Source organism: Eleutherodactylus coqui, chromosome 4 (assembly GCF_035609145.1).
Source record: "Eleutherodactylus coqui strain aEleCoq1 chromosome 4, aEleCoq1.hap1, whole genome shotgun sequence".
NCBI lineage: Eukaryota > Metazoa > Chordata > Amphibia > Anura > Eleutherodactylidae > Eleutherodactylus > Eleutherodactylus coqui.
The window spans coordinates 106716753-106744210 of NC_089840.1; the positions used below are offsets into that span (position 1 = coordinate 106716753).

General features: G+C 40.7%; 1 protein-coding gene across 1 annotated transcript in view; it reads right to left on the reverse strand.

The window, feature by feature from the left end:
- LOC136625606 (uncharacterized) overlaps positions 1–27458 on the reverse strand; it is a 532926-nt gene that overhangs the window by 436945 nt on the left and 68523 nt on the right. The window contains exons 5-6 of the mRNA XM_066599945.1: positions 7696–7752; positions 7327–7387 (exon numbers count right to left, since the gene is read on the reverse strand). Of these exons, the coding sequence (XP_066456042.1) occupies positions 7327–7387; positions 7696–7752 (118 nt within the window). The remainder of the gene's footprint in view (positions 1–7326; positions 7388–7695; positions 7753–27458) is intronic.

Consider the following 27458-nt stretch of genomic DNA (forward strand, 5'->3'; position numbering starts at 1 on the left):
TATTGATGTACCGCCGGTGGGTTCCAGGGAGCCACCCATGCTGTGGGTCCACAGGGAGTTGTAACTGCATGTGTCCGCTTCTAAAGAACCCCAGTCTGACTGGGGCATGCAGTGTGGGCCGAAGCCCACCTGCATTAAACATGACATTACCTCAGCTGTGATGGGCAATGCAATGGGATATATTTATGTACTGCCGGTGGCTTCCTGGCACCCACCCATGCTGTCGGTCCACACGGATTTGTAATTGCATGTGTCCACTTCTAAAGAACCCCAGTCTGACTGGGGCATGCAGTGTGGGCCGAAGCCCACCTGCATTTAATCGGACATTACCTCAGCTGTGATGGGCACTGCAATGGGATACATTTATGTACAGACGGTGGGTTCCAGGGAGCCACCCATGCTGTGGGTTTACACGGAATTCCCATTGCGGAGTTGTACCTGCCTGTGACTATTTATAAAAAACCGCGGTCTGACTGGGGCATGCAGACACCTTGACAGAATGAATAGCTAAGGTATGCATTGCTAATGAGGGCTTTTCAGAAGTAAAAGTTGTTGGGAGGGGGGGGGGGGGGCACTCTTGCCGCTATTGTGGCTTAATAGTGGGACCTGGGAACTTGAGATGCAGCCCAACATGTAGCCCCTCGCCTGCCCTATCCGTTGCTGTGTCGTTCCCATCACTTTCTTGAATTGCCCAGATTTTCACAAATGGAAATCTTAGCGAGCATCGGCGATATACAAAAATACTCGAGTCGCCCATTGACTTCAATGGGGTTCGTTACTCGAAACGAACCCTTGAGCATCGCGAAAATTTCATCCCGAGTAACGAGCACTCGAGCATTTTGGTGCTCGCTCATCTCTAATAATGACCATTCGGATCCACTTTCTTAGGTTGAATAGCAATAGGGCAGGAGAGATGTAACTGTGTAACTACTCCCTGGCTTTTAAAATGGTAGGACACCCTAAAAACTATGCAGTACCTGTTATGAATATGTTTCAGAAAAGAAGACTGCGTAAAATGTAATTCTAGTAAACATAATAACAAGACGGAACTTAGCATAATCTATAAATGTTGTTTTTTTTACGTTTCCTAGGCAAATTAAATCCCTGATATTGTGTAAAACTATATGACACATGGAATTAATATTAAGAATTGACAACTAATGGTCTGCTGGTACAAAAAAATAGAGCTGGATCAGATAGGCCTATGCTCTAGAATTATAGCTGAAGAAGCTTTATATCCCCCCCAAGAATAAAGTTACAATAACTATGCAAACTGAAGTACAATTCATGGATCTGCTTAGTAAATGCAATTACTGCGTGAGATATATCCTCCAAAATGAACTCTTGCATGTTCTAAAAAAACTTCTGTGGGGAGTAGGATCTCACTTGCAGTTAGCTCTAAAGCAGAAGGCAGTTGAAGTTCCCCGTCATCTCAGGCCTCCCTCGGGGTAGGTGACGCTGCCGTCATCATACTAGATGGCTAGGTTGCAATGAAAATCTCTGGAATAGTCTAAGGAGGGAGGTGTTGATGGTGTTTTTTCCCTGGCATGTTTCCCGACTGGATCTGTGATGTGGGGTGCTCTGGTGCTGCAGTGCTATAGGACACCTTGCTTGTGCAGTTGGCACAGAGCTCACATCAAATGCATCTGTGCCATCTTGTGCAGCTGCATGTATATGCCCAAAGGGTCTAGAATGCTAAAGCATACCTGAGTTTTCAAATTGTTTTTTAAAAATAAGTTGCCTTGTGTGTACATGAGGAATTACCCCCTTTCTGGTCATTATATGCCTTTTATTCTGCATTTTCCCCCTGCTTCTCTATCCTCCCAGGACTGGTAGGAGGACCTGATGTTGTGCTATGTGTGCTGTCTTCCATAGACTGGAAACAGAGTACTACTACAGAGATTTGGCTTTCTTAATGCCCATTATACACACAAAGACAAAACCTCAACAGGCAGGAGTGTACAGAAACATTTAGTAGAGTTCATGTGTATAAACAGCAGAAGATCCCACCATTTAACTCTACTTGCAGCTCTCCTTATGTGAGTGTCTTTCTCTCCCCCTCCTCTCTGCATAGAGTTTAATGAGCATAACGACTCGTCACCTGCTCTGCTGTCCTAGCATCCCTCCTTGTATATCAAGAGCTAGCAGACAGCAAGCTCCAGAAAGTTAGAGAGTACATTAGAAGGATTTTTCATTACAAAAACATTGTTTAAGGTAAATAAAGCATATAGCAGTAATGCTAATTATCACACTGGCTATCATATAAGTACAAGATGTTTGAAAAGTAATGACCCTTTGAAATAGATATTGTATTATCATAATATTCTATATTTGAGTTCTACTATCATGGGATATATATTGAAGTGTCCTATGTATTGAAAAGTTTCTGTTGCATGGCAGTATACAGTAGGTTGTAGGTGACGAAGCAAACTTTAGCTCTGGCAGTGTCCATGTCCAGATGGGACACAGGTATGGTAAGTAGCCGATATGCAGCAAGAAATTTAATGACATAGGTATAATTTGTAAGAAAGGAGACTCATAAAAGAAGTCAGGTAGAGATTTATTGTGCTAAGGCGGGCTTCACTGATCCACAAAACATCTGCCAAAAACCTGGCCCTAGCATCATCATGTCCTCCTGTCTTCTTCATATCTATTTATGGCGACAACTAGCTGCTGGGAAAAAAAGGGATGGACGTACTACTGCAAACAAAAAAAGCCTTATGCACACAGCTCGCTTTTGTGACTGTTTGCCTTCTACTTTGCATGCCAGACATATTGCGGCACGAAGTATGATGAACGTGTTGTGCATTCTCGGGGAATGTGATGTACAAGCGAGGATTCCAGTTAACATTTGTTTTTCTTCCACCTCAAATTCATTTTCAGTTGCATGCAGCTATATAAATCTTTCTTCGCTTCGTCATTGGAGTCCGCTTAAGAGTTAGCAGCATTTGAATATTTGTCTTTTACGCACGGTTTATAAAACAGTCATCGCTGGTGAGCTCACAATATACAGATACACTTGGCTGAATGCAATCTGAGGACATTCGAGTTGTCCTGCTACAAGCAAAACTAGAACTTGAAACTAGAAATTGAATTAGTACGGCTTTTGTATCTTTATGCCGCCTCTTGTCTCTGCTGTAGCTTTCTAATCTTTGCCAGTTGGCATTCAGTCACCTTGGGGATACCCTCTCATTGACTCTGGCTTGCTGAGCGATTGTCGCCGGGGTTATTAATGAGGTGTGTCTTCTGAGTACTGGTATAGGGTCACCCTGATGTGGTTCTCGGATAGACTTATGTCTGCTGAGTAACAATGGTCGGGATTATAACCACTAAGTTTATGTGGTTGCTCCACACCCACCCATTATCCATCTAGTGGAGGTGATGTGCACCTAATATAGGCACAAATGTATGGCCAAACACATAAGCATCAATCAACATCTGGCTCATTTTAGCAGAGACCTTCTAAGTCAATTAGGTTATCATTTGTTTATCATTTATTAAGGTGTCCTTGTGTGACGCTTTGGTACACACCAAATTGTCTTCCCCCGCTCCTCTGTCTTCCCTCACTTGTTACTCCTGTTTATGGTCCTCTAACATTCATACCAATTTACTTTATAAGGAGTTGCCATTTTTGATAAAGTGAAAATTGGCACTTATTGTTTCTTTACCTTATTATGTTCACTAGAAATAACATCGGGCAATTTAACTCCTGATTTAGGCCTCCTATCCACGGACGGATTTGCATTGCGAAATCCGAAGCAGGATTCCGCCTCCGATTTTCGCAGCAGATCCAGCCCATAGCATGCTATGGCAAAACGTGATTTCCTGTCCACGAGCAGAAATCTATTTGCTGCGAAATACGCATGGACGGCTTCCATTGAAGTCAATGGAAGCCATCCGTGCTTCGGCCATTCTGCAATCATCATTGTGGAATGACCGCCGGAGCCGCATCATCAGTCTGGCAACAGTGCGGCATCCTCTCAACTGTGCATGCCCTGGCCTGCACATTCGCAGAACAGGAGACCACATCATGGCCGCGACGTCATTGCCGCGCACAGGTAAGCAGGCCTGGCACCGGGTCGAACTCCGCTGTGGGAATCCCGCATGTGGGGTCTGACTAGCCCGTGTGCAGGAGGCCTTACTCGCTCAATCTTGTTGCCGATTGACTTTACACATGCATGTAATGTTGTAATTTTGGATTGTTATGTTTTGAACATCACAAAATAAATAAATATTTTGTTAACCAAATTGTCTTCACCTCTTGTGATCGTATGCACTAAGTGAAGGAGCACGAGAACGCCCTCCTAGCTGTATTGTAAATACAAGACGTGTGTTGATGGTTTAGAGATTCTGGTAATCCGCCATTGTTGGACAAGTGGAGTCCTGGCTCTGTTTTTGTATTTTTATGTTGTGTGTTTGTCTGTCAGCCTAGTTTATATATTTTATTCATTTTTAGACTCTTTCTCTGTAGTAGTGACGTACCCAAAAAAGCTGCTTTGTCCATTCTAGAAACTGAATCAGGGTGTAAGTAGCATTCGTAATGTTGCCATAGTTTCCCTACAAAAACAGGTTAATGGCTTTACAAGATAGATGGACTAGTCTTTCAAGGGCAAATAGGAAAGTTAATAAAAATAAAGATCTGCCAGAAGTAAAAAAGTAACAACTTTGAAATGACAGAGAAATTGACGTGCACATACATGACTACATTCAGTCTGACTGCTAACAATTGAAGGATGAAGAATGAATCACAGGCTAAGTAAATGTGACCTTGCACTTGAATGATAACGCCATCCCAATGGCTCCTGAGTATGCATCATCCGGCAGACCCCAAGGATGTGGTGTTATTTTATATCATCTTTAAGATAAATTTCAATAACTTATTGGTGCTCATTTACAAGGCACAAATAAAGAAATCACATTTTACCTGGTGTGAAAAACAATCTCTCTTGAACACAGTCATAAATTGAATGTTTTTGACACTATGTTTTAGGTTCAGCATGGTTTGTAGATCAATTGCATTAAATAACTGATGCAGAACTCGGAATCCCCTGCATAGATAAACACTTACTGTACATAATAAAACTCTGGATACCTGCAGCCCCCAATAGTGGGAACTTACCGTAGCATGAACCTAGAACAATGGGTTGGTATATTGGCCCTCTATAAAAATTAGTATGCAGAAAGCTCCTATGTTACCCTAAGTGGTGACTGAAAGTATCATAATTGTATTTTTTAACTTTCTTGATGCAGAGCTTGGAGCCATGTACAAAACAGACGCAGCTCTGATAGGTATATAAAAAATTACCCAAATTCTGGAATGAAACCCAACAGAGTCCAAAAGTAGACATTCATTTTGGAGCAAGACGGAGCAAGACGCTTTAGAGCAAAACTTTAGAGCAAGACAGAGCCTTTCTAATGGTACAGTACATATCGAGGTAAGGAACAACACACATGGAGGACTGACAAAGCAACTATGCTTTCGTTGCTATTCAATAGTGACACTGAGATGTTTTGCTCTGTTTGCAAATAATTATTTTGCCTCTTGACTCTTTTTGACTGAACACATGAATGTTTGGTGCAGTTTTTGAGGAGATTTGTTAACAAAAATCAGAGTGAAACCTAAAACCTAAAAAGTATAAAAGGAAAGACTTATATTATCTTTGTCATATTAAAACAAAGTTACTGCTTAAAGGGGACCTATCATGTAGGGATGAGCGAGTATACTCACTAAGGCACTACTCACTCGAGTAATGTGCTTTAGACGAGTATCTCCCTGCTCGTCCCTGAAGATTCGGGTGCCGGCGCGGGGCGGGGAGCTGCGGGGGAGAGCAGGGAGGAACGGAGGGGAGATCTATCTCTCCCTCTCTCCTGCCCGCTCTCCCCTGCTCCCCGCCGCAACTCACCTGTCAGCTGCAGCGGCACCCGAATCTTCAGGGACGGGCAGGGAGATACTCGGCTAAGGCACATTACTCGAGCGAGTAGTGCCTTAGCGAGTATACTCGCTCATCCCTACTATCATGTCCTCATATCAGCAGGCCTGGCTGCAAAGCTCTTCAGCTGGGAACCTGTGGACTCCAACAATGTCTTTCTTTTCCTTCCTGAAATTACAAAGAGCCTTTATGGCGGAACGGAAGGGAGTAAAGGGAAAAAAGACATAGTTGAAGACAGCATGGCAGGGGTTGTATATCTATGCAGCCGGACCCGTGACATGAGGACATGACAGGTCCTTTTTATAAAAGAAAAAAAAATACATAGAGTTTCAAAAGTAGCAGTTTGTGGTTATTTTTTGTGTATTTACCAAATTAGTACTTAAATGCAGAGCTTCATGGAGATTTCCTGTACATTTAATAGAAGGCCAGGCTCACATGGCCGTATACTCATACGTCCTCCATGTAGGGTTTACTGCTGAGAAGCAGGCAGTGAGCCGTCCTATCACATATGGCAGAGATATTGTACTGTGCATGACAGTGGTTTTCTTTTTATTTTTAGTTTAAATTTTCTGTGCTGTCGTTTCACAACGGCGCGTATATACGCTGCCCATACGGTATGCAACTACGTAAGCCACTGAAGGTCTTTTTAGGTCACCAAATACTTTAGGCCAGATTCACACGAGCGTATGCGTATGTGCATGCACATGAGTGTAGTTTCTTTACGGAATGAACAATGCTTTTTGGCGCATGCATCGGTGTATTTTGCTGTACTTTTTACGCCCGTAAAGGCATGTTCATTAGTGCGCGGCAAACAAAGATGCACCAATTTAAATGGCTAATTAGCCTAATCAGTTTCAGTTCTCTTCTCTTTTCAGTGGAATCACGCATCTCCTAGTGTATTGTGTATCACCCAGTGGCTTGTATGCGGACCGTTGGTGCTTAAACTTGTAGGTCAACCGAGCAAACTGCGTTTTTTTTGGCGCAAAAAAAAACCCAGTTTGCTCGGTATACCTACAAATTTAAGCACCAAAGTTCCGCATACAAACCATGGAGTGATGAAATGCGCAGGGAAATACGTGCATGAACAGATACATCTGTGTGAATCCGGCCTTGAGAGCATAAAAGGAGTGATGCTGGAAATTGTTAGGTTTTCATATATAACTTATTGTCTGGAACATTACTTTTCTCACTATGTGTTCTACCAATTATAAGTACATTTAAGGTTATGATGGAAGAAATGTACCAAATATACTGCATATATATATATATAATACTCTATTTATATATATATGTTTAACATATAGAGTATGGTCTGCTTTCTCCTTCACAAAGTTAACTCAAGTGTTAACCAGGTTTTTTAAGAAAATTCGGTACCCAAAAATACCTAATACCTTACCGAAGTATGTTAGCCACCAAGCTTGGAAATTGCAAAGAATGCCGTCTGGTATGGCTTCACTCTGAAAAAGAATAAAAATATTATTTCATAAAAGACCATAGGAACTAAGAAACCTTAAAGATCACTTCTCTTGTTCTATCCTTGGCCCTCTACCATAAGAGACTCCAAAGACAATAAAACTGTACTCCTTGATGAATTGCAAGTGTTTCCGAGATGCTGAGAGAAGATGACTACTGCTGTAAGATGTCCATTTTGTCAGATTTTATGGCCACTGAAAATTGATTTGTAATAGAGAGCTAATAGCGCTGATTGAATAATGAGTCTACTATATAAACCCGCATGTAAAACAAGAAGTGGGAGACGTCTTACCATAACATAGGCGATGCTGTCAAAGAAGGCAGCGATGGCCAAACTCAGAATCATTTTCTGTGGAAGACAAAAGGTGTCACATTAGTTGTTAATACAGAGATTCGGATTTCATTCATATTTTAAGGAGTATACATTCTTAAACTCAGACTTTGGTTTGGAAGACTAATGAGAGGCATTTTGCCAAAAACGCTTTTTGTCATCATTTAATTCCAGATCTCTTCAGAGTCAACAAAAGTCTGTTAATTAAAGAATAAGAAATGCGGTAATATGTTTGCAGTATGAAGTCATGGGAAGCAATAATGGTGATTGATGGAGAACCGGGGATGGTGCAGCCTCATTTATGAAATCCAATATATCCAAATTCCTGCAGCGGTATGATGAGCACATACATGCAATTAGTAGAATGACTGCATGTAATCAGATGGCAGGTCTTAAAACGATGTCTGCAAAATTTCAGTTTTCATATTCAAGAAGTGGAGCTTCTGCTAACCCCTTATGGACGCGGACCTTTTTTAATTTTCTCCTCCCTATTTTTAAAAAAAAAATCACAACTCTTTCATGAATCTATCAACATAGCTGTATGAGGGCTTGTTTTTTGCGGAACGAGTTGTATTTTTCAATAGCACTATTTAATGTACCATATCATGTACTGAAAAACTAAAAAAAAATTCTGTGTGGTGAAATGGAAAAAAATAGCACAATTCCACCATCTTTGGGGTGGGGGCGAGGTCTTGTTTCTATCTACATTGTACATACTGCAGCAAAAATAACTGATAACTTTTTTCTGTAGGTCAGTACAATTACTACAATACCAAAAATTTATAAGTTTGTTTTGCCACACTACTTCTAAAAAATAAAATCTGTTTGGAAAAAAATGAAATTATTTCTGTCACCAGCTTCTAAATGGGTTTGCATTTTTTTAAAATTAAGATTATTATAGATTTGGCAAAGAGTGTTTTTTACATTCTAATTACCTCTTTTTTTTAATTAATAAAACTTTTTCAAGCTGATTTTAACTTTTTTATATTTTTAATCCCCACAGGGAACAAGAACTTGTGATGGTTTGATCGCCTCTGCAGTATGATGTATCAACTGGCATAGCTTGATAGGCAATCTGCAATGGCAGCCCTGTGGGCTTTCAGAAGGCCTCCTTCTGCCAAGGCAACTGAATGGCATCCTGCAATCTTATCGCGGGATCCGTTCGGGTACTCCAATCAGGACATTTGAATACCACAGTCAGAATCGACTGGGGCATTTAAATGGTTAACAGATGCAATCAGCGGAAGTGTTGATTGCAGCTGCTACGGTGTTGGCTGTAAGAAACAGACAGCACCCCCATTGTATCGAGTAGGATCGGCTCCCGATCCCTCCTCATATAAACCCCAAACCTCTATGATGTAACTTGGTTTTTCTTCAATCATTATGTAGCTAGCCCTCCAATAAATATGTGCGAAGCGAGAGGGAGTGAAAACGCAGAATTACGAAATAATGATTTTCAATAGGTTCATTCCCATTTGAAATGTTTTCACTTGTTACCGCATCACAACGCATGAACTTGCGTTATTTGTGCAATGCGTATTAAACATCAAAAACTCCTATTGGTATTCGTGCGAACGGATAGCGGGTGGCAGCGATGCACGATTTTTCACAAGAAAAAGCATCACTGACGCTCAAAAATCTACAGAACAAAACTATTTTCTTGCAGAGATATTGCGATCGCCAGTGTGAAGGAGCCCTAAAAGTCAGCTATACTATTACTTTGTTTAGTTATTCCTTTCTATCTGAGACTCCACAACTCCGTTTTTCAGGTGGCTCATGTAATTTCAGTATGACCAACTGAGGTTTATGTGGCTTTATGTTCTTGTCAAGAAGTCAGTTTTTCTTTAGAGGGGACATAGACACTTCTATCAGTTACCGCTTACAATTAGAGGCTCCTGTCACACAGCTATAATGTAGGAGATGACGTTCATCCTCCTGACTGTATACTTATGGTCTGTAGCTTGTTTAGGTGCATATAGAAGGTAATAAATAATAATGGCAGTGTCCACCCAGCAACAGGAACAGGCTCTGGCTGCTTATGTGATGCATCATGAGATTGATACCACTGAATAGTGAAAGAGGAAGCAGGAACAAATCTCAACACCAAGAGGGAGCCTGATAAGCATCAGACAGGAGGGTGCACTGCATGGAAGTGACTGCAATATACATAACAGACTTCCAGAGTGTGACAGGCAATCAGATTATGCCAGATTAGTAATTCCATATTTTAAGAAACTGGACTTTTACAGTTGCCAGTTTTTTATTTTTTTGATGCAACTTGGAAAAAGTTTTCTTAAGCTCAACAGCATTTTTTAAACTTAACTAATGAATTTAAAAACTATATATCTCATTTTTACTTTTTTTTTGTTCTTAGTTCCCATAGGGCACTTCAACGTCTGATCACATGTAGTTTTATAGGCATTCTATTAAGGACGTGATAGTAAGCCACCCATAACAGGCTTTGGGGTCTTGACAATGCCCTGGGCTGCCATGATAATTGAATGGAAATGATAGAAGCCTCTTCATTCTGTTGGGCCATTTAAGTGTCGCTGTTGGAATTGAGAGCATCTAAAATGGTTAACTGTCGGGATCAGAGTTCTCTGATCCCAGCAATCAAACAGCTGACACCCTCTGCTTATAGTGTGAGCTCAGCTCTCAAGCCCACTCTGTACTATGGCACCCTGCATCCGTTCTACATGTATGGCAAACATTGGGAAGGGGTTAGTAGTATTAGTTGAAAGTGTCTGGCGTCTGGTGACCATAGGGTTGATCCTCATATATTCATGCATTTCCCAGAGTCTCCAACTCCTCATAAGCACTTGTCTTGGATAAATGCATGACATATATTTTGCAATGGACATTACAGTTTGATATTCAATGTACAGCAATGCAGGCTAGTAACAGCAAGTACGGTACATACAATACAAAAAACGTCCCCCAGGATGTGGATACAGTCCAACCATGACAGTTGCCAGACCTGCAAGAGGGAGACAATGGAAACAATGGAAACAAACTCGTATAGATTTTTCAGATGGACCTCCTCCTCTTCCTTTCTCAAACTCATTCCCCTCCTGTAGTATCTCCACTTCCTATATTGACTTCAGCTTTCATCATCCCGAATAGCCTGGCAACTGTCATCACTGGACTGCATCCACATTGTAGGCGAAGTCTTGTCTTGTATGCATTTGCTGTTACCAACCCTTTTAATTAACATAAATGGAAGGAGCTTTTTTAAAAAAAAAAACACAACTCCCCTAGCACTTTCCTTGCACACCTAACAACAAATCTCTTGATTACTATAGGGAAGGGACCCAATATTTGCAATGCAACTTTGTATCCAAGTACTAATCCTCCCATAGAAATGTTACAGTCAGTCTCAGATCAGAGTGCCCTTCTCCAGCTTGCGGTTCACTTAACTATGAACTGCATTATGAAATCAACTTTGCTACAGCTTCCCCGGAATCCGCTGTCAGAGGAATAGAGATCCTGTAAGCAGTCCATTAAAATAGGGGCTGCAGCAAACATTGCCTGTATTCTTCTAATGCCGCCTGCAGGGAAGAAAGACGAAATGTGATTTTATAATGCACTTCCTTAATATAATAATTAAGGTGACTCCACACCGGAGCTCCACTATAAATTAGTTGCAGAATAATTCCAAGTGTTTAAAGTCCTTTGAACATATTTCCTCATTATTGTACATAAAATACAGTTTGTAAAAGTTCATCCCAATGTTTATGTGCCGAGCAACATTCCCTTTATGCTAATTCTTCACCTTTGAGGAAGATTAAAGCCTATTTTATCTGTAAAAGCACATATATCTTACTCCGGTATACGGACAGTGACTTCACTAGTGTATGCAGATGTGCTTGCCACCAATTAATTCCCCTTCTTCAAACTTCTAACACCTCTAGGCCCCCAGTCCCCCCATTCAATAAATAAGGACTCTTGACGCTGAGTGACACTTGAAAAGGATTGTCCACAGCGGCCTCTTTATTAACAATATAACGCTTATAAAAACACTTATATTAAACTGCTGCAAGAACTCGGTATTTTATATATAAAACGCAAAATCTGTTTGTTTGTGTCGTATACAAATCCACATTACTGGTCTGATTTGAGTGAAATTTTGCATGGGTGTTCTTCAGCACCAGGCGACGAATACTGGCGGAATTAAAAATCGAAAACTCTCCGACTTTTTGTTGCCAATAACAACCAATCACAGGTCAGCTTTCATTTCTTATACTGTTGAGGTAAAATGAAAGCAGCGCTGTGATTGGTTGCTATTTCCTATACTGCTGAAGTAAATAGGTCCTAAACAGGAAAAGTAATGGAGTCCCAACTTGATTATTCAATTCTAAGTGCAGATGTAAGTGACCCCTATGTAATGTCAGTGACTTCGCTGGTGGCACGTATGTAGCAAATAATGACATTAATGAACATTTCAGCTACAAGAAATATTACTAAAGATGATCGCGCAGCGCCTCATAATCAAATTTTTGACAAACAAATGATTTGAGACTGCTGAAAAATGGCATAGTAACATCAGTTATTCGGTAGAAGTAGGAAATAATGTTAAAAGCCCAATTTTCAATGACCAATCCCTGCACTTATAGCGCTGTGCAACGCACAGGTATATCACCTAGTTTATAATAAGTATAATCGCTGTAGAGGCAATAGCAGGATTGGCCAAATTTTTTAAGTATCTACCTTTTGCGAGAAACTCAGCTTGCCTCAATATCTATACAAAAAGTGGTCTGTACAATGGCAGAGGGTATATTCCTGCTGCTGTCACCATATATATAGTAGCAAAGAGGACAAACAAACTACGTTTTGTGGTGGAGAATATTGAAGTTCTCTCCTTGTGGCCTCAGATGTTGTTCAAAGGCGTGAGTCCAGCCACTATGAATTACTGTCCTTATGCAGCTACTTGTGGTTTTCTGCAAACTATAAAGCTGAAAAGTTACATATAAGTACACTAAAAAGTACAACCTTAATTCCAAAAAAGTTAGGAAACTGTGTAAAATGTAAAGAAAAAAAAGAATACAATGATTTAGAGATCTCATATAACTATATGTTATTCCCAACAGAACATCGAACACGTATCAGAAGGTGAAAGTGAGGCATCTTTCCATTTCATTTAAAAAAATTTACTCATTTAGAAATTGATGGGAGCAACACATCTCACAAAAGTTAGGACAGGGGCATGTCCACCATTGTGTAGCATCACCTCTTATTTTACAACAGTCTGTAAACGTCTAGGAAGTGAGGGGACAATTGCTGGAGTTTTGGGACAGGCATGTTGACCCATCTTGTCTGATGCAGGATTCTAGCTGCTGGATACTACATTTCATAATGCGCCAAATGTTTTCCATTGGTGAAAGGTTTGGACTGCAGGCGGACAGGACAGCCTCCGGACTCTTCTTTTGCAAACTCATACTGTTGTGATGGTGTGATGAATACAGTATGTGGTTTAGCATTGTCTTGCTGCAATATACGAGGCCTTCCCTGAAAGAGACGTGGTCTGGATGGGAGTTATGGTAATCCAAAACCTTTATCTATATACTACTCAGCATTCATAGTGCCTTTCAGGATGTGTAAGCTGCCCATGCCATAGGCACTAATGCAACCCCATACCATCAGAGATGCAGAACTGTGTGCTGGTAACGAGCTGGATGATTCCTCTTCTCTTGAATTCTCAGGACACAGCGTCCGTGGTTTCCAAAAGGAATTTCAAATTTTATTCATCTGACCACAGAACAGTTTTCCATTTTGCCTCAGTCTATTTTAAAAGAGTTTTAGTCAAGCTAAAGAATCTGGCATTTCTGGATTTTGTTGATATATGGTTTCTTCTTTGCAGGATACAGCTTTAACTAGCATTTGTAGATTGCATGGCGAATGATTTCAGGAAGTATTACTGAGTCCATGCAGTGATCTCCATTACAGAATCATGCCTGTTTTTAATGCAGTCCCATATGAGGGCCCATAGATCTAAAGCATTCAATATTGACTGTTGGCCTTGTCCTTTGTGCACATGAATTTCTTCAGATTTTCGGAATGTTTTGGAGACATTATGTACTGTAGATGCTGGGATATTTACGTCTTCGCAATTTTACAATGAGGAATATTTTTCTGAAAGTGTACCACAATTTTTACATGCAGTTTTTCACAGATTGGTGAACCTCTGATCATCTTTACGTCTGAGAGACTCTGCCTCTCTAACATTCACTTTTTATACACAGTTATGTGATGCAGTAGAAAAACGATTCTCCAGCTGTTTTGCTTTAGTATCACTTACTTTTGCAGCCTTTTGTTCACCTTGTCCCTACTTTTGTGAGATGTGTTGCTGACATTAATTTCTAAATGAGTACATTTTTTAAAATGAAATGGAAAAATGTCTGACTTTCAACTTGGGATATGTGTTCTATGTTCTATTGTGAGTAAAATATGGTTATATAAGATTTCCAAATCATTGCACTCTTTTTTTTTTGCTTACATTTATTTATATTTTGCAGAGCGTCCCAACTTTTTGGGAATTGGTGTTGTAGAAAACATGAAGGTACGCAATTTAATTTTGTAAATATTTAACAAAACTATGTGATTAAAGCCCAAATCTGGCATGACAGAATGTATGACAAACTACAACCAGTGAATTTATTATATCAGTCCTTCCTGAATGTGTCTCCACCCGCTACTTTTCAAGGATGAATCCTATAACTGCTTATCTTATTTCTTCAGGATGTGCTCAGACATCATTTTCATGTTAGCTTCACAAGAAATCAGCTCACGCAGTGTTACAATGGATGCCTACCTTACAACTCGCACCGTAACACAGAGTGAATACTTTCTTAAAAAGCAGCGAGAGAATTCCTTATCTTGCTAATAACACCAGTCATGAAAATTAACAATATATTTATGGAGGTTGTTCACTTTCGGCCATAAGTCATCCATGCCAGAGTCTGATTCGCTTCATGTATGTTCTTAGTAAGACAGAGAGCAACTAGTAGGTCATATATCTGAATTCGGTGCTTTTCTGTTCTTTATTAGGCAGGCTTGCAGTTGTAAGAGGCTACCTGAAAGGGTTAAATTGTTGCAATAGCAATGAATGGACTAAGAGTTGTGTCAAAAGCTGTGCCAAATTTTGGTGAGGCCAAAGAGCGCCTGAGGGAAGCTTATGGATTGACTGAGACTCCCCAGATATAAAGAGCAATTTCTGCTGCACCATCAGGACAGCACAAGGACTAAGTGAGCACTGCAGGAGCTGCCAGTGAGAACAAAGATTGTGGTGATGCATACATCCATAGTGTGTGTGTGCTCCCTTAGGGCCCTTTTACACGGGACAACCTGTTAGACGCAGGTGCCCAACAGATCATTCCAGCGATGTTTAATCCTGTACTTTTACATAGAAACGATCCATGTAAAAGGGCCCTTACCTTGAATGGTTACGCCCAACTGTCAATTCATTCATACATTTCTGGGTGGAATAACAGAGGAATAGCACAATGCAGAGATCTCAGAAAAGATACTTTGGAATTTCTATTTTATGGCGACAAGTATTTATGTAAAAAAACATATCAGATGAGCTGTTAGGCCCTTTTTGACAACCAGACCGTATTTCAATGGTAGTATGACATCATCCTTAGGGCCCATTCACATGGGCGTGTTATCTGTCTATTCACAGTCTGTATTTTTTACTGATTTAAAACAGCTAGCACACGGACCCGATTAATTAAATTGATGTATTCAGATAGGTGTTTCGTTTTTTTTGAAGACTAAGGACTCGGTCAGATGAGCGAGTTTTTTTGCGCCCCTATAACAAAATGGATGGGATTTTCAGAATCAATAGCAAAATTATACCCAGAATAAGGTCTAAAATTCCAGGCACCATGAAAAATATTTTTGTTCCCCAGCGTTATCATTAAGAAAATCGTTCAAACGAATGAAACTGGATGATAATTGATCAGTTTAAACGCAAGCCAACAACTGGACGAAAGAGAATCGTGCGCGGCTTGTTTGTCATTTATTTCAGCCAGTATAAATATCATTGCCGGCTCCTTCACTCATCATGCAGTTTAAACACTGATCGTTCATTGTTTCACATAGGAATGTAAACCACTGAACGATAAGTGAACGAGAACAGAAGAGAACCGTCTAAACACGCTGATGACGTCACCAGCTCAATCACAAGGGCAAACGAAAATCGTGAAATTCTCTTTCTGTCTAAAAGGGCCCGAAGGAAGACTCAAACAGAAACAAAATGTCCTCAAATCAATGGAAGGGCTCTGGTTGCTCTGGTGTTCTGGTGACGGACAGGATATTTGTACAGTAATTGTATTTGATTCTTGCTACAGAAAGAAAGATATTTATCAAGCTCAAAACTGCAATACAAATGTCATCTTTACTGTTAGTGGCATAGTCAGATATACAGAAGACCTTATACGATATATGTATTGGTGGGATTCTTGGCCATGTCAGCATAGGGTTTTGTTTTTTTCCTCTTCCATTTGTCCCTTCTCTAGAAGTTTAGATAAAAGTTAACATTTATAAAATTAGTGAAGCTATAAAATAGGTAGATAGATAGTGTTGAAGTAATTCCAATTTCGGTGATACTCAAGGGGTATTGAAGCCTCATCAACCAGGTATGACAAATTATCTGTACGATACACCAGAGAAGAACACAACATGGAACATTTAGGTCTTGTTCCAAAGCCTTTCTGAAGGAAGCAGCCCACTTACAAGGGTGATTATTGCAAAGAGAAGAGCAAAGAAGAGCATGGACACCACCCCATGTTACAGCTTTTTGCAGTGAAAATAAAAAAGCATTATAAAATGTTTTATAATACATAATATGACACTACTGTAATCAGTACAAAAATTCAGATATAATCCCCAAATATGTTCTACTCAACCTCCTCCCATATATCAAGGACACGCTGTTTTTTCATGAGCTTCAGCTGAAGATGTATTACCCCTTAATTGACAAGTATAACAGATCATCTAAATACTTTCACACCAGCTAGGTAGCTAGAGCTGTTTAAAATGGTTTATACCGTGTTTGTTAATTAATGGTTGAATGGTTGTTGTGCCTTTAAGAGCGAACGGTAACAGAGGAGGAGGGTGGAGACAGGGTTACCCGGACAGTTAGACAGACCAATTACTCTGTTTCCTCCCTGCTATTTCTTATGCCGTATATACGGACTCAGAAACTGAATTGAGCAATCAACTCCATTAATTTTAATGGGACCAATGGAAATAGCTGAGCATTGCACTCAGCTATCTGTCTGCCCCATTGAAATGAATGGAGCCATGGCTGTGCATGTGCGAGCAGCGGTCCATTCACTGCTACATTAGGGAAATAGGCAGAATCAATCCTATATTGTGAATAAGGTCCCTCGTTCCCGGTATTGGTGGGAGTCCCACTGGTCAGACCCCCACCGATGTATCAATTTTCATTAATATAGTGGATAGGTGAAAACTTGTAATTTCATCCACAAACCGAAATACCCCTTTAAGCCTGTTCTTGTTTAAGACTGTTTATATTTGGTTGGAATAAAACAGTTCAAGTTTGCTTCCTGACATGGCCTCCCGGTTGCCTAATGAAACGATCCCCTAAACTCTAAGACCCCCTTGTCCACAGACGTGATTTCGCCGGCAGTAAATCGCTGGCGAATCATGCCGTCTGAAGCTTTCCAAAGTGCTGCTATGGAAAGCGCCAGGCCCATGTCCACAAGCGGAGAATCATTGCGATTCTCCGCTTGCGGCTGGCAATTCGCAGCATGCTGCAAATTGCCGCGATTCTCCGCGGTCAGCCTATCTGTCAGATAGGCTGACCGGCGGAGATTCGTCTGCCGGCTCCTGATCCCGGGCGGTGGCTCCCGCGGCAGAGATTCGCCGCGGGACTTCGCAACGCCCGTGGACAGGGGGCCTAAGAGTTACCCCGAGCAGCTGGGTACTGTTACAGACCATGCCTTCTGTGGAACCAGTGTGTGAGTTATTCACTGCAGCAATGACCAACTTGGAGGAGAGACCTAAGCAAGCCAAGATAAGCCCCATCAAGGGACTAGGTCCAGCGGGCCTATAGCTGAAGATAGAAAGATAGAAATTCTTATTTTACAAATCAATATGTTGACCAGTCAGTAGAGAAGTTCTGAAGCTTGACAACCCTGTAGAATCCGAACGGGTATAAGTGCAGGCCAAGATTAAACCTGCTTATACCGTAATTATGATAACTTAGGTTGAGTTCTGGTTTAAATGCCTAAACTATAATATTTAACGGCTTATCTCAAGCGGAAATGCATGAGTTTTTAAAAATAACTATTTACATTTATAGTCTAGGAAAGCCGTATATCTAGGGGTGCAGAAATTTTCACAATGGGAGAAGGAGTTGGGTAGATCAAGGGTATACTCTGCCAACAGCACATTAGACACACAAGTGCTCAAAGCTTTGTCTGATGTGGAAAATAAGATTTCATTTTGCAGAACAGGATTATGTAAATGAGCATATAGGGTGGAAATACTATGGCATATTTATGGAAGCAGTTCTGAACAGTACGACTGGCACCGAAACTTCTCTTGCTATATTACGAATGTGCAAGCGTGAAGAGCATAGTTCCTATGGGACGATGGAACAATACCTCTGCAGCGTCACCTATTGGAAGGCAGCATTCCTGCAAGTCAATGTTTGGGAATTGTAAGCCGAAGCCAGAATCCATACACAGACTGCTGTTTCGGAGTGATTGCCCCTCATCAAGATGCAGAAGGTTTCTGGCTTGGTTAGTGAGAGACCTTTAGATTTGGGTCAGGAAGGGTTTTGTTTCCCCTTATGGAGAGCACCTAGAAAGTGAGTGAGACTTACAAGGCCGTTCATGCTCCTTTGAAACGTAGTTCTAGCACATTTTCCTACCAAATGATGAAATCATGCAGGTAAATTAAATAAATAAATATTGTTATTTGTGTAGCGCCAACTTATTCCGCAGCGCTTTCAGGTATTTATTACCCCTCACCAAGCTGAGTACTCATTTTACCGACCTCGGAAGGATGGAAGGCTGAGTCAACCTTGAACCTGCTACCTGAACCATGTGGTAATTGCACCTGCAACCTTCAGGTTGTGAGCGAGAGCATTTCTGCTGTCTTAACACTCTGCGTTACACGACTCTCATTGCATAGCTATAGGATTGTTAGACTACACTTACAGTTTTCCACTTCAGATGCTTTAGTGTTGTGTAATAAAAATGAATGAAAATCCATTTAGCAGACTTCCTTTTATCATTTCACTTCCATACCTGTCATCTGTGTTTTTTTGGGGTTTTTTTTGGGGGGGGGGGGGGGGGTGTAAAAATGACTGTTGGGGTGAAAAACATCAAGTGATTATATAGTCTGATATCAAGCTGCTAGAGAAAAAGCGCAGCAGAATATACACATGGGATAGTGACAGCCAAGATGGTAAGGATGCAAGTACTGGTTCATATCCAAAATTTAAACTCCAAGCCACACCCTTCTCATTTATGTAACTAATAACATCAGTGCACAAAATATACCGTACGTATGGACTTACCACCATAATCAACACATCAACAGTATGTATGGACTTACCATCATAGTCGAAGCATGTTACACTCCTCGAATGTGCCTGGGCACATGTACCTCTCCTTCATACTCCTCACCGAAATATCATCCACAAGTCACAACTGCGACTGTGCAAACAACATGAAGCATATGATTGTTACATCATATCCGGGACACTAACATGACACCAATACCGTCACATCCGTGGTTATAATCAGTGCATGCGCAGTCCACAAAATGTGCTGGATATCAGTGCCAACTATCCCTAGGGCTACAAATCATGATAGCACATGCATGTGTCCAGTACACACAGCACATGCGCACATATAGACCTTCGGTATATTCATATAATAACGGTGTAACACAGACATGACCATAACATTATTCTCATCATAATGAACCGGAGCGATTTATATTTCATGATACGCACCTGAAAAGCCAGCATAAGCACCAAACCACAAATCATTATGTAAGATAACCGTCATGTCTGTTCATATAATCAGATCATCACATAAATGTGAACCACAAAAATAATGTCATTGGCATGACACTAAACCGGAGGTACTTATACTTCATGGTAAGTAAATCATGATCTATCCACCAGCTCATTATTAAAGAAAGGCAATTATTTATTATTGTAACCACTGCTAAATGGACCCCAGGCCACAAACACCAATTTACATCAGCACTATCCATCAGAGAGCTCATACCCTGACCCATGGGCGCACCATACAACCACAGCCACCCAGCCAAGATATAACAATACACATGCACTTTTTGCAATTCAGCTGGATACAAGGGAGATCCCATTACACATTTAACCCAGTCACATACAAACAAATTTATTATGAGCCTAACTGAAGAAAGTAAATAATAGTGTCTCATTTAGGCCCATTGGAGCAATCATCTTCATTCGATAAATGCATTTGGCTTCTATTTTTAAAATCTTTCCGCCCCAATTTCCTTTCCTTAGAGATCTTAGTACTATCTTTATCACTGTGAAGCTTCAACTTTATTTTGCCTTCATGGTACTCCCAAGTATGCCTCTCCACAGCGGTGTCACATTTATGACGTACATCACCCAGGTGGTCACTCAATTCTTCTTGGAAATAGGGTTAAAATAGATCGCTACAGCAGACAGCCATTGTTTGAAAGGGTTGCTCTTTTCAGGGCGACCACCTGGTAGTCAGGTAGGGATGTAGTAGTACGTAAATTGAGAATTATCTGAAGACCTCATTTATCTCCTTGTCTGGCATCTGTGACGATCCTCTAGATAAAAAACTGAGGGGTGTTACAGGTGTGCATGTATGTAGTTTACTACCAGTTGAAGGATCTGTGGGTTTCTGTACGTACTACAACAATTGATGCTTAATATTTGAGGAATCCTCTATGTTTGAATAACTATTTTGGATATTAGCAGGATTTACGTACTTTTTTACGTGAATGTTCTGGATTCATTTGTAGGAGGACTTTAGTTTGGTTATTTGTATGTGCACTTTGTCTTTACTCGGGAATTGTTTTGTTAATAACCTTTAGATTTAATCTCCACTTGAACTATAACTATTGCGACCATAGGCAGTTTATACCATTCCCCCCCCCCAGGGTATAAAATAGGATTGTCCATATGTTTCTACGTCAGCGATTTTATATATTTTGATTTTAAAAAGATTAGTTTTTTTTAGAAGAAGTGAATAGCAGTCGATGTTCGTGTGATCCTCTTGGTTATCATAGTAATGTAAGTTTTTTTCTAAACAGCAGTTTCCTGGCAAAACATCACAGCCATTACCAATCAGATGAAAATCGCACCGAATAGCATGTTGGCATGGTTTTTGACCATAATATGTGCACACAGCCTCAACTTGCACTTGCTTAAATAGCCATCTGCTACAAAGTTTGCTAGTTTTCTCATTTTGAAAAAAAAAAAAAAAAATCAAGTCTGAACTTTTTGAACTTTTAAAAAACAAAAAAGATTGAGGCCTTTGAATCGTCGAATTTTTTTCTATGACATTTAGAAATTATTACTCTATAACCGATCTGACAAGATTCATAGTTTTACAAGGTGAGAAAAAAATTTCATGGTGTCCTATACGACAGAACAAAGTAAGGAAGCCTTTCCCACAAGTTTTGTTGGGATCACTGCCATAATTGGCATTAGACAATACCATATTCCAGCCATCTGAACATGCCCTCCACAGTTTAGACATAAATTAAAATCAATTCCTTTTATTAGATAGCTTTAAAAAAACACAATAGAACAAAACGGGGCACTACAAATAACCCTCTAGATTACCAGAGGTATATTGACCTTAATCAAAGGTGAGCGACTATAGCTACTTTATTAGTTTTATCGTACCCTTCTAATATTCAGAGAGGGCCGTGTATTTATACAATAATACAGTAACTGTCGCTGTATCATAAAACTCAGGTCCGGGTAGAATCAAAATTAATTTCTTATGCCTCTCTTCCCGTATTCTTAATCTTATAATAAAGGTTGATCAAGCATTAGACTGGATACAGATGTCACAGCGTCTAATCTTGCATCTTTTCCAATATCATAAGAGGGAAGGTTTGCGAATACAAAGGGTGTGTGCCTTTATTCTTGGCAATATAAGTATATGATTCTTACTCCAAGTAAGGTTCAAATACATAGGGGCTCATTACCTCTTTGTATCAAAAAGTGTAGTGTCATACAGTTTCATTGGCTATTGATTAACCGTATGAACACGCATTTACTCAATAGATAGTTTTTACTATTTGTTTTATAGTTTCAATTGTAGCAGACGCGTTTCGCCGTTATTTTAAGCGGGTCATCAGGAGATTCATTGAGTATTGTTGTAACTTTAGTTGCAATTTGATGCCTGTTCCAGAGTTTTATTAGCTCAATTTTGGAGAAAATACTTTTACGTTACTCTATCAGAGGCAATATAGGCAGTACAGATAATTCCTAGTGTAGGATTTATATATTCTTACGAGAGGACACCCGTTGATGTTTGGGTGGTCTCTATATATAGAGTCGGTATGAGATCTATATAGTTTTCTGAGAGAGCAGTATTGTGATGATCAGACTGCTGCTCTATATAATATAGATCTACTACGATCGGATGTTCTTTAGCATATCCAAGATTTGTATATTTGTAATAGAGGACAGCCTTTGATATATAGGCGATCTCTCTATATGATACAAATCTAAGATCTATATATTTATATGTTATTTTTTTAGAGGTCAGGGTACCTACCATCAAGGCCAGAGGCGCTACCGCTCTCACTCTAGATCAGAAAAATGCATATCAGCAATAGGCAGTACTACTAAGAAAGCGATAGCAATCAGCCTGCATTAGCTCTTGCTGGGGAACTTCTAGCCGATACCCCTTATCCACATATAAAATTGCGGCTGACTGCATATTGCTCAAAATATTAAGATCTAAATTTTATCTAAATTTTATAGAGAGGCTGCCTGTTCACCACAGACCGCTCTCTCTATAAATATATAGATCTTAGATTTGCATCATATAGAGAGATCGCCTATATATCAAAGGCTGTCCTCTATTACAAATATACAAATCTTGGATATGCTAAAGAACATCCGATCGTAGTAGATCTATATTATATAGAGCAGCAGTCTCATCATCACAATACTGCTCTCTCAGAAAACTATATAGATCTCATACCGACTCTATATATAGAGACCACCCAAACATCAACGGGTGTCCTCTCGTAAGAATATATAAATCCTACACTAGGAAAGAATTATCTGTACTGCCTATATTGCCTCTGATAGAGTAACGTAAAAGTATTTTCTCCAAAATTGAGCTAATAAAACTCTGGAACAGGCATCAAATTGCAACTAAAGTTACAACAATACTCAATGAATCTCCTGATGACCTGCTTAAACTAGCGGCGAAACGCGTCTGCTACAATTGAAACTATAAAACAAATAGTAAAAACTATCTATTGAGTAAATGCGTGTTCATACGGTTAATCAATAGCCAATGAAACTGTATGACACTACACTTTTTGATACAAAGAGGTAATGAGCCCCTATGTATTTGAACCTTACTTGGAGTAAGAATCATATACTTATATTGCCAAGAATAAAGGCACACACCCTTTGTATTCGCAAACCTTCCCTCTCATGATATTGGAAAAGATGCAAGATTAGACGCTGTGACATCTGTATCCAGTCTAATGCTTGATCAACCTTTATTATAAGATTAAGAATACAGGAAGAGAGGCGTAAGAAATTAATTTTGATTCTACCCGGACCTGAGTTTTATGATACAGCGACAGTTACTGTATTATTGTATAAATACACGGCCCTCTCTGAATATTAGAAGGGTACGATAAAACTAATAAAGTAGCTATAGTCGCTCACCTTTGATTAAGGTCAATATACCTCTGGTAATCTAGAGGGTTATTTGTAGTGCCCCGTTTTGTTCTATTGTGTTTTTTTAAAGCTATCTAATAAAAGCTATTGATTTTAATTTATGTCTAAACTGTGAAGGGCTTTGACAAAGAAATTAGACTTTTTTCTGCCTCTGTGACTAGCCATCTGAACACGGTCTTAAGCTAAACACAGACAATAGATTTCTTTGGCGAGATATATTGATTTCCATAGTCATTGCCAAAAATTAATAACTGCTGGATTATTTTTGTATCTATCCAATCGTTTGGCACCACTCTGCTAACAGAGGTCTGTCACCCATTTATCTCTGCATGTATTAATAGTAGCATCTGCATCCAGCTAAGCCACAGGGGGAAGATAAAAGAGGTGACAGCTACCACTATGAATAGTTTATGCCCCCTGTAGTTACAACAGTGTCTAGATGATGCATGACAAAGACTATTGTCTAAAGGGAATCCTTCACATTGCCCTCTCTTCAGGTAGCATATGTTAAGGCCCTTTAAAGCCTCATTGAAATGGGACGAATGTCAGGCATAAACCCTGCGCATACACACTCCCGTGCTCCTGCGCGGAAGCTTGTATCGTTGGCTCACAGCGGCAGATTTCAGTTTTCTCTCCCCCTGCCCCTCTCCATTCAGTTAACATAGTGGCTGTTCAACACTGAACAGCTGCTATTTACACTGCACTGTCATAGTTAAACTCATTGCTCATCGTTTATGCAGCATAAACGATGAGCGATAAGTTTAACTATGACAGTGCAGTGTAAATAGCAGCTGTTCAGCATTGAACGGCCACTATGTTAACTAAATGGAGAGGGGCAGGGGGAAGCAAGAACTGAAATCTGCTTCAGCTGCCCTGCTGTGAGCCAGCAATACAAGCTCCCGTGCAGGAGCACGGGGGCGTGTATGTGCGGAGACGAGTGTCGGGCATCATTTGCCTGACATTCATCTCGTGTATATGGGGCTTTACAGGCAAACTACTAAAAGATTTAGTTATCTATTTGCATGAAGCGTTAATGTCCATTAATCTCCATTAACACTTTATCATTGTTAGGTTTGTGCTGCCGGAGTCTGTTGTTCTACAGGGTTCCAGGAGCACACCTTCACAGGTGAGAGATAGTTTAGCTGTCAGGGTGTGGTTTGCTCTTGCCAGCCAATCCCCAGGGTCTGAGCTTATACATAAATACAGAGACTCTTTTAGGCCTCTGCCCAATGTGAGCGGTCTTGTTTCCTTCTGTGTGGCGTGTGTACTGTTACCTTTCTGTGCAGCTTGCTGTATGACTTGTCCTGTTACCTTTGTGCTGCAGCTTGCTGTGTGGCTTGTGTTCTGGTACTTTGGTGTTGCAGCTTGCTGTGTGAACTGTGTCCTGTTACCTTGGTGTTGCAGCTTGTTGTGTGAGCTGTGTCCTTTGCTATTGGATCATGTGGCTTGTTAGAGTAGGGACCGTGGGAATGTTTAGGGAGTGTGATGGTCATTTTTCAAATAAGGGAGATGGAATAAATCCTCCACAGTGCCACCTATTGAAAGGCAGTATTCCTTCAAGCCAAAGTCAGACTTTTTATACAAGCCTTGTTACAATGACTGGGAATTAAAAGCAAAGCCAGACTCCATGTACATAAAGCTGTTTCAGGGTTTTTGCCCTACATCAGTGTACAGTAGGAGTCTGGCTTTGCTAGTGAGAGGCCTGGGACGGGGGTCAGAAACACTATCTTTTCTCCTTATGGAGAGAAATTATATACTATAAACTAAGTAAGGAGACTCAAATGTCCACGCACGCTCCTCTGGGTTATATGCAAATAAGGGAGATGGAATAAATCCTCCACAGTGCCACCTATTGAAAGGCAGCATTCCTTTAAGCTTAAGAAATGCTGCCTTTCAATAGGTGGCACTGTGGAGGATTTATTCCATCTCCCTTATGGTCATTTTTCAGTTCTATGTTGTGTCTATCTGTGAGTCAAGTGCGCAATTTGCAGTTCTCTGTCCTGTTTGGTGTTTCTGCCAGTATGTCCGGTCTCTGCCCATTTTCAGTCCCTTGGTCCTAACCCTTGTTTTTGGGTCACAGTGCCTATTTGCCCACAGGAACACAAAAATCATCTTCATTTGCATGTAAAAGGGACTGCAGGAGTTGTTTGCCGAGCCCAGCATGCATTTAAACACACACCTAACTGTGCAAAAATGTATAGTATAAAAATGCCATAGGGAGAACATCCTGCAGTCTTTTGAAAGATGATCGAAATACATTCAAATGGAATGTATTTGCTCAGTCTTTCAGTGGCTGAACGATGGATCTTAAGTGAACTAAAATCCATTGTTCAAATGAAAATGCACAATGCCCACAATTACATGTAACAATTATCACTTATTTTGGGCTGCTTGGACGAATTTTAAACAATTATCGTTGCGTGTTCAAAAGGGCCTTTAGTAAAAGGTACACCGATTACAGGAATATGTATGTTTGTTTTATGTATCTGCTGCAAGGACTCGCCCTTGATATTCATGAACTACAATCAGCCCAGCCCAACCAAGGGGCTAGCCACGACCACCCCATCCTTCAGCCACCGACTGACTACGGTCTGCTTATTGCTGTGCATAGGGAGAGAGCTGTCAATCAGTGTAGGGAGAGCTGTGTTGGTGCAGCTAACCCTTGTTGGAATGCATCTTTAAATTTATAATCGGTAATAAGGCTACCGGGATCCGAGTTCTTTCATGTGTCTACATTAATTAGTGATGATCGTTGTAGAAAAATAACAAGAGATGTCAACTGTGGAAAGTTCCTACTGCCCTCTCTGTGAGGAATCAGTTCAGTGTTAGGCCATGCTCACATGGGCGGATTTGTATAGTGGATTCTGCGATGGCTGTCCATGCGCACACTCCGCATTAAAATGCAGGCATTGAAAGGCATGCATTTTCAGTTTTTCTTTCACACTCACAGATACTAATTGCATATTCCGCGAGAGGAAGAAAAATTTATTTTGCCTCAGAATCCACATGGATGGCCTTCATTGGTGTCATTGAAGGCCGTCCGACTCGCAGCCCATACGCAATTAAAGGGGTTGTCCCACGCCGAAACGTTTGTTTTTTTTATTCAATAGGCCCCCCGTTCGGCGCAAGACAAACCCAATGCATGTGTTAAAAAAAAAAAACGTTTAGTACTTACCCGAATCCCCGCGCTGCGGCGACTTCTTCCTTACCTTACTAAGATGGCCGCCGGGATCTTCACCCACGATGCACCGCGGGTCTTCTCCCATGGTGCACCGTGGGCTCTGTGCGGTCCATTGCCGATTCCAGCCCCCTGATTGGCTGGAATCGGCACACGTGACGGGGCGGAGCTACGAGGACCAGCTCTCTGGCACGAGCGGCCCCATTCACCAGGGAGAAGACCGGACTGCGCAAGCGCGTCTAATCGGGCGATTAGACGCTGAAATTAGACGGCACCATGGAGAGGAGGATGCTAGCAACGGAACAGGTAAGTGAATAACTTCTGTATGGCCCATAATTAATGCACGATGTACATTACAAAGTGCATTAATATGGCCATACAGAAGTGTATAACCCCACTTGCTTTCGCGGGACAACCCCTTTAACATTGTGTATGGGCTGCTGTTACCTGTGTCATCGCTAAGTGATGGCATGGGAAATACAAATAAATGAAAAAAAGAAACTTTACTGCATATGACCGCCTGTGAGTCTCTGCAGTCATCCATAGTACAGTTATAAGAGGTACGCCGTGTAACCAGCTGGGCTCACAGCTGGAATCCGC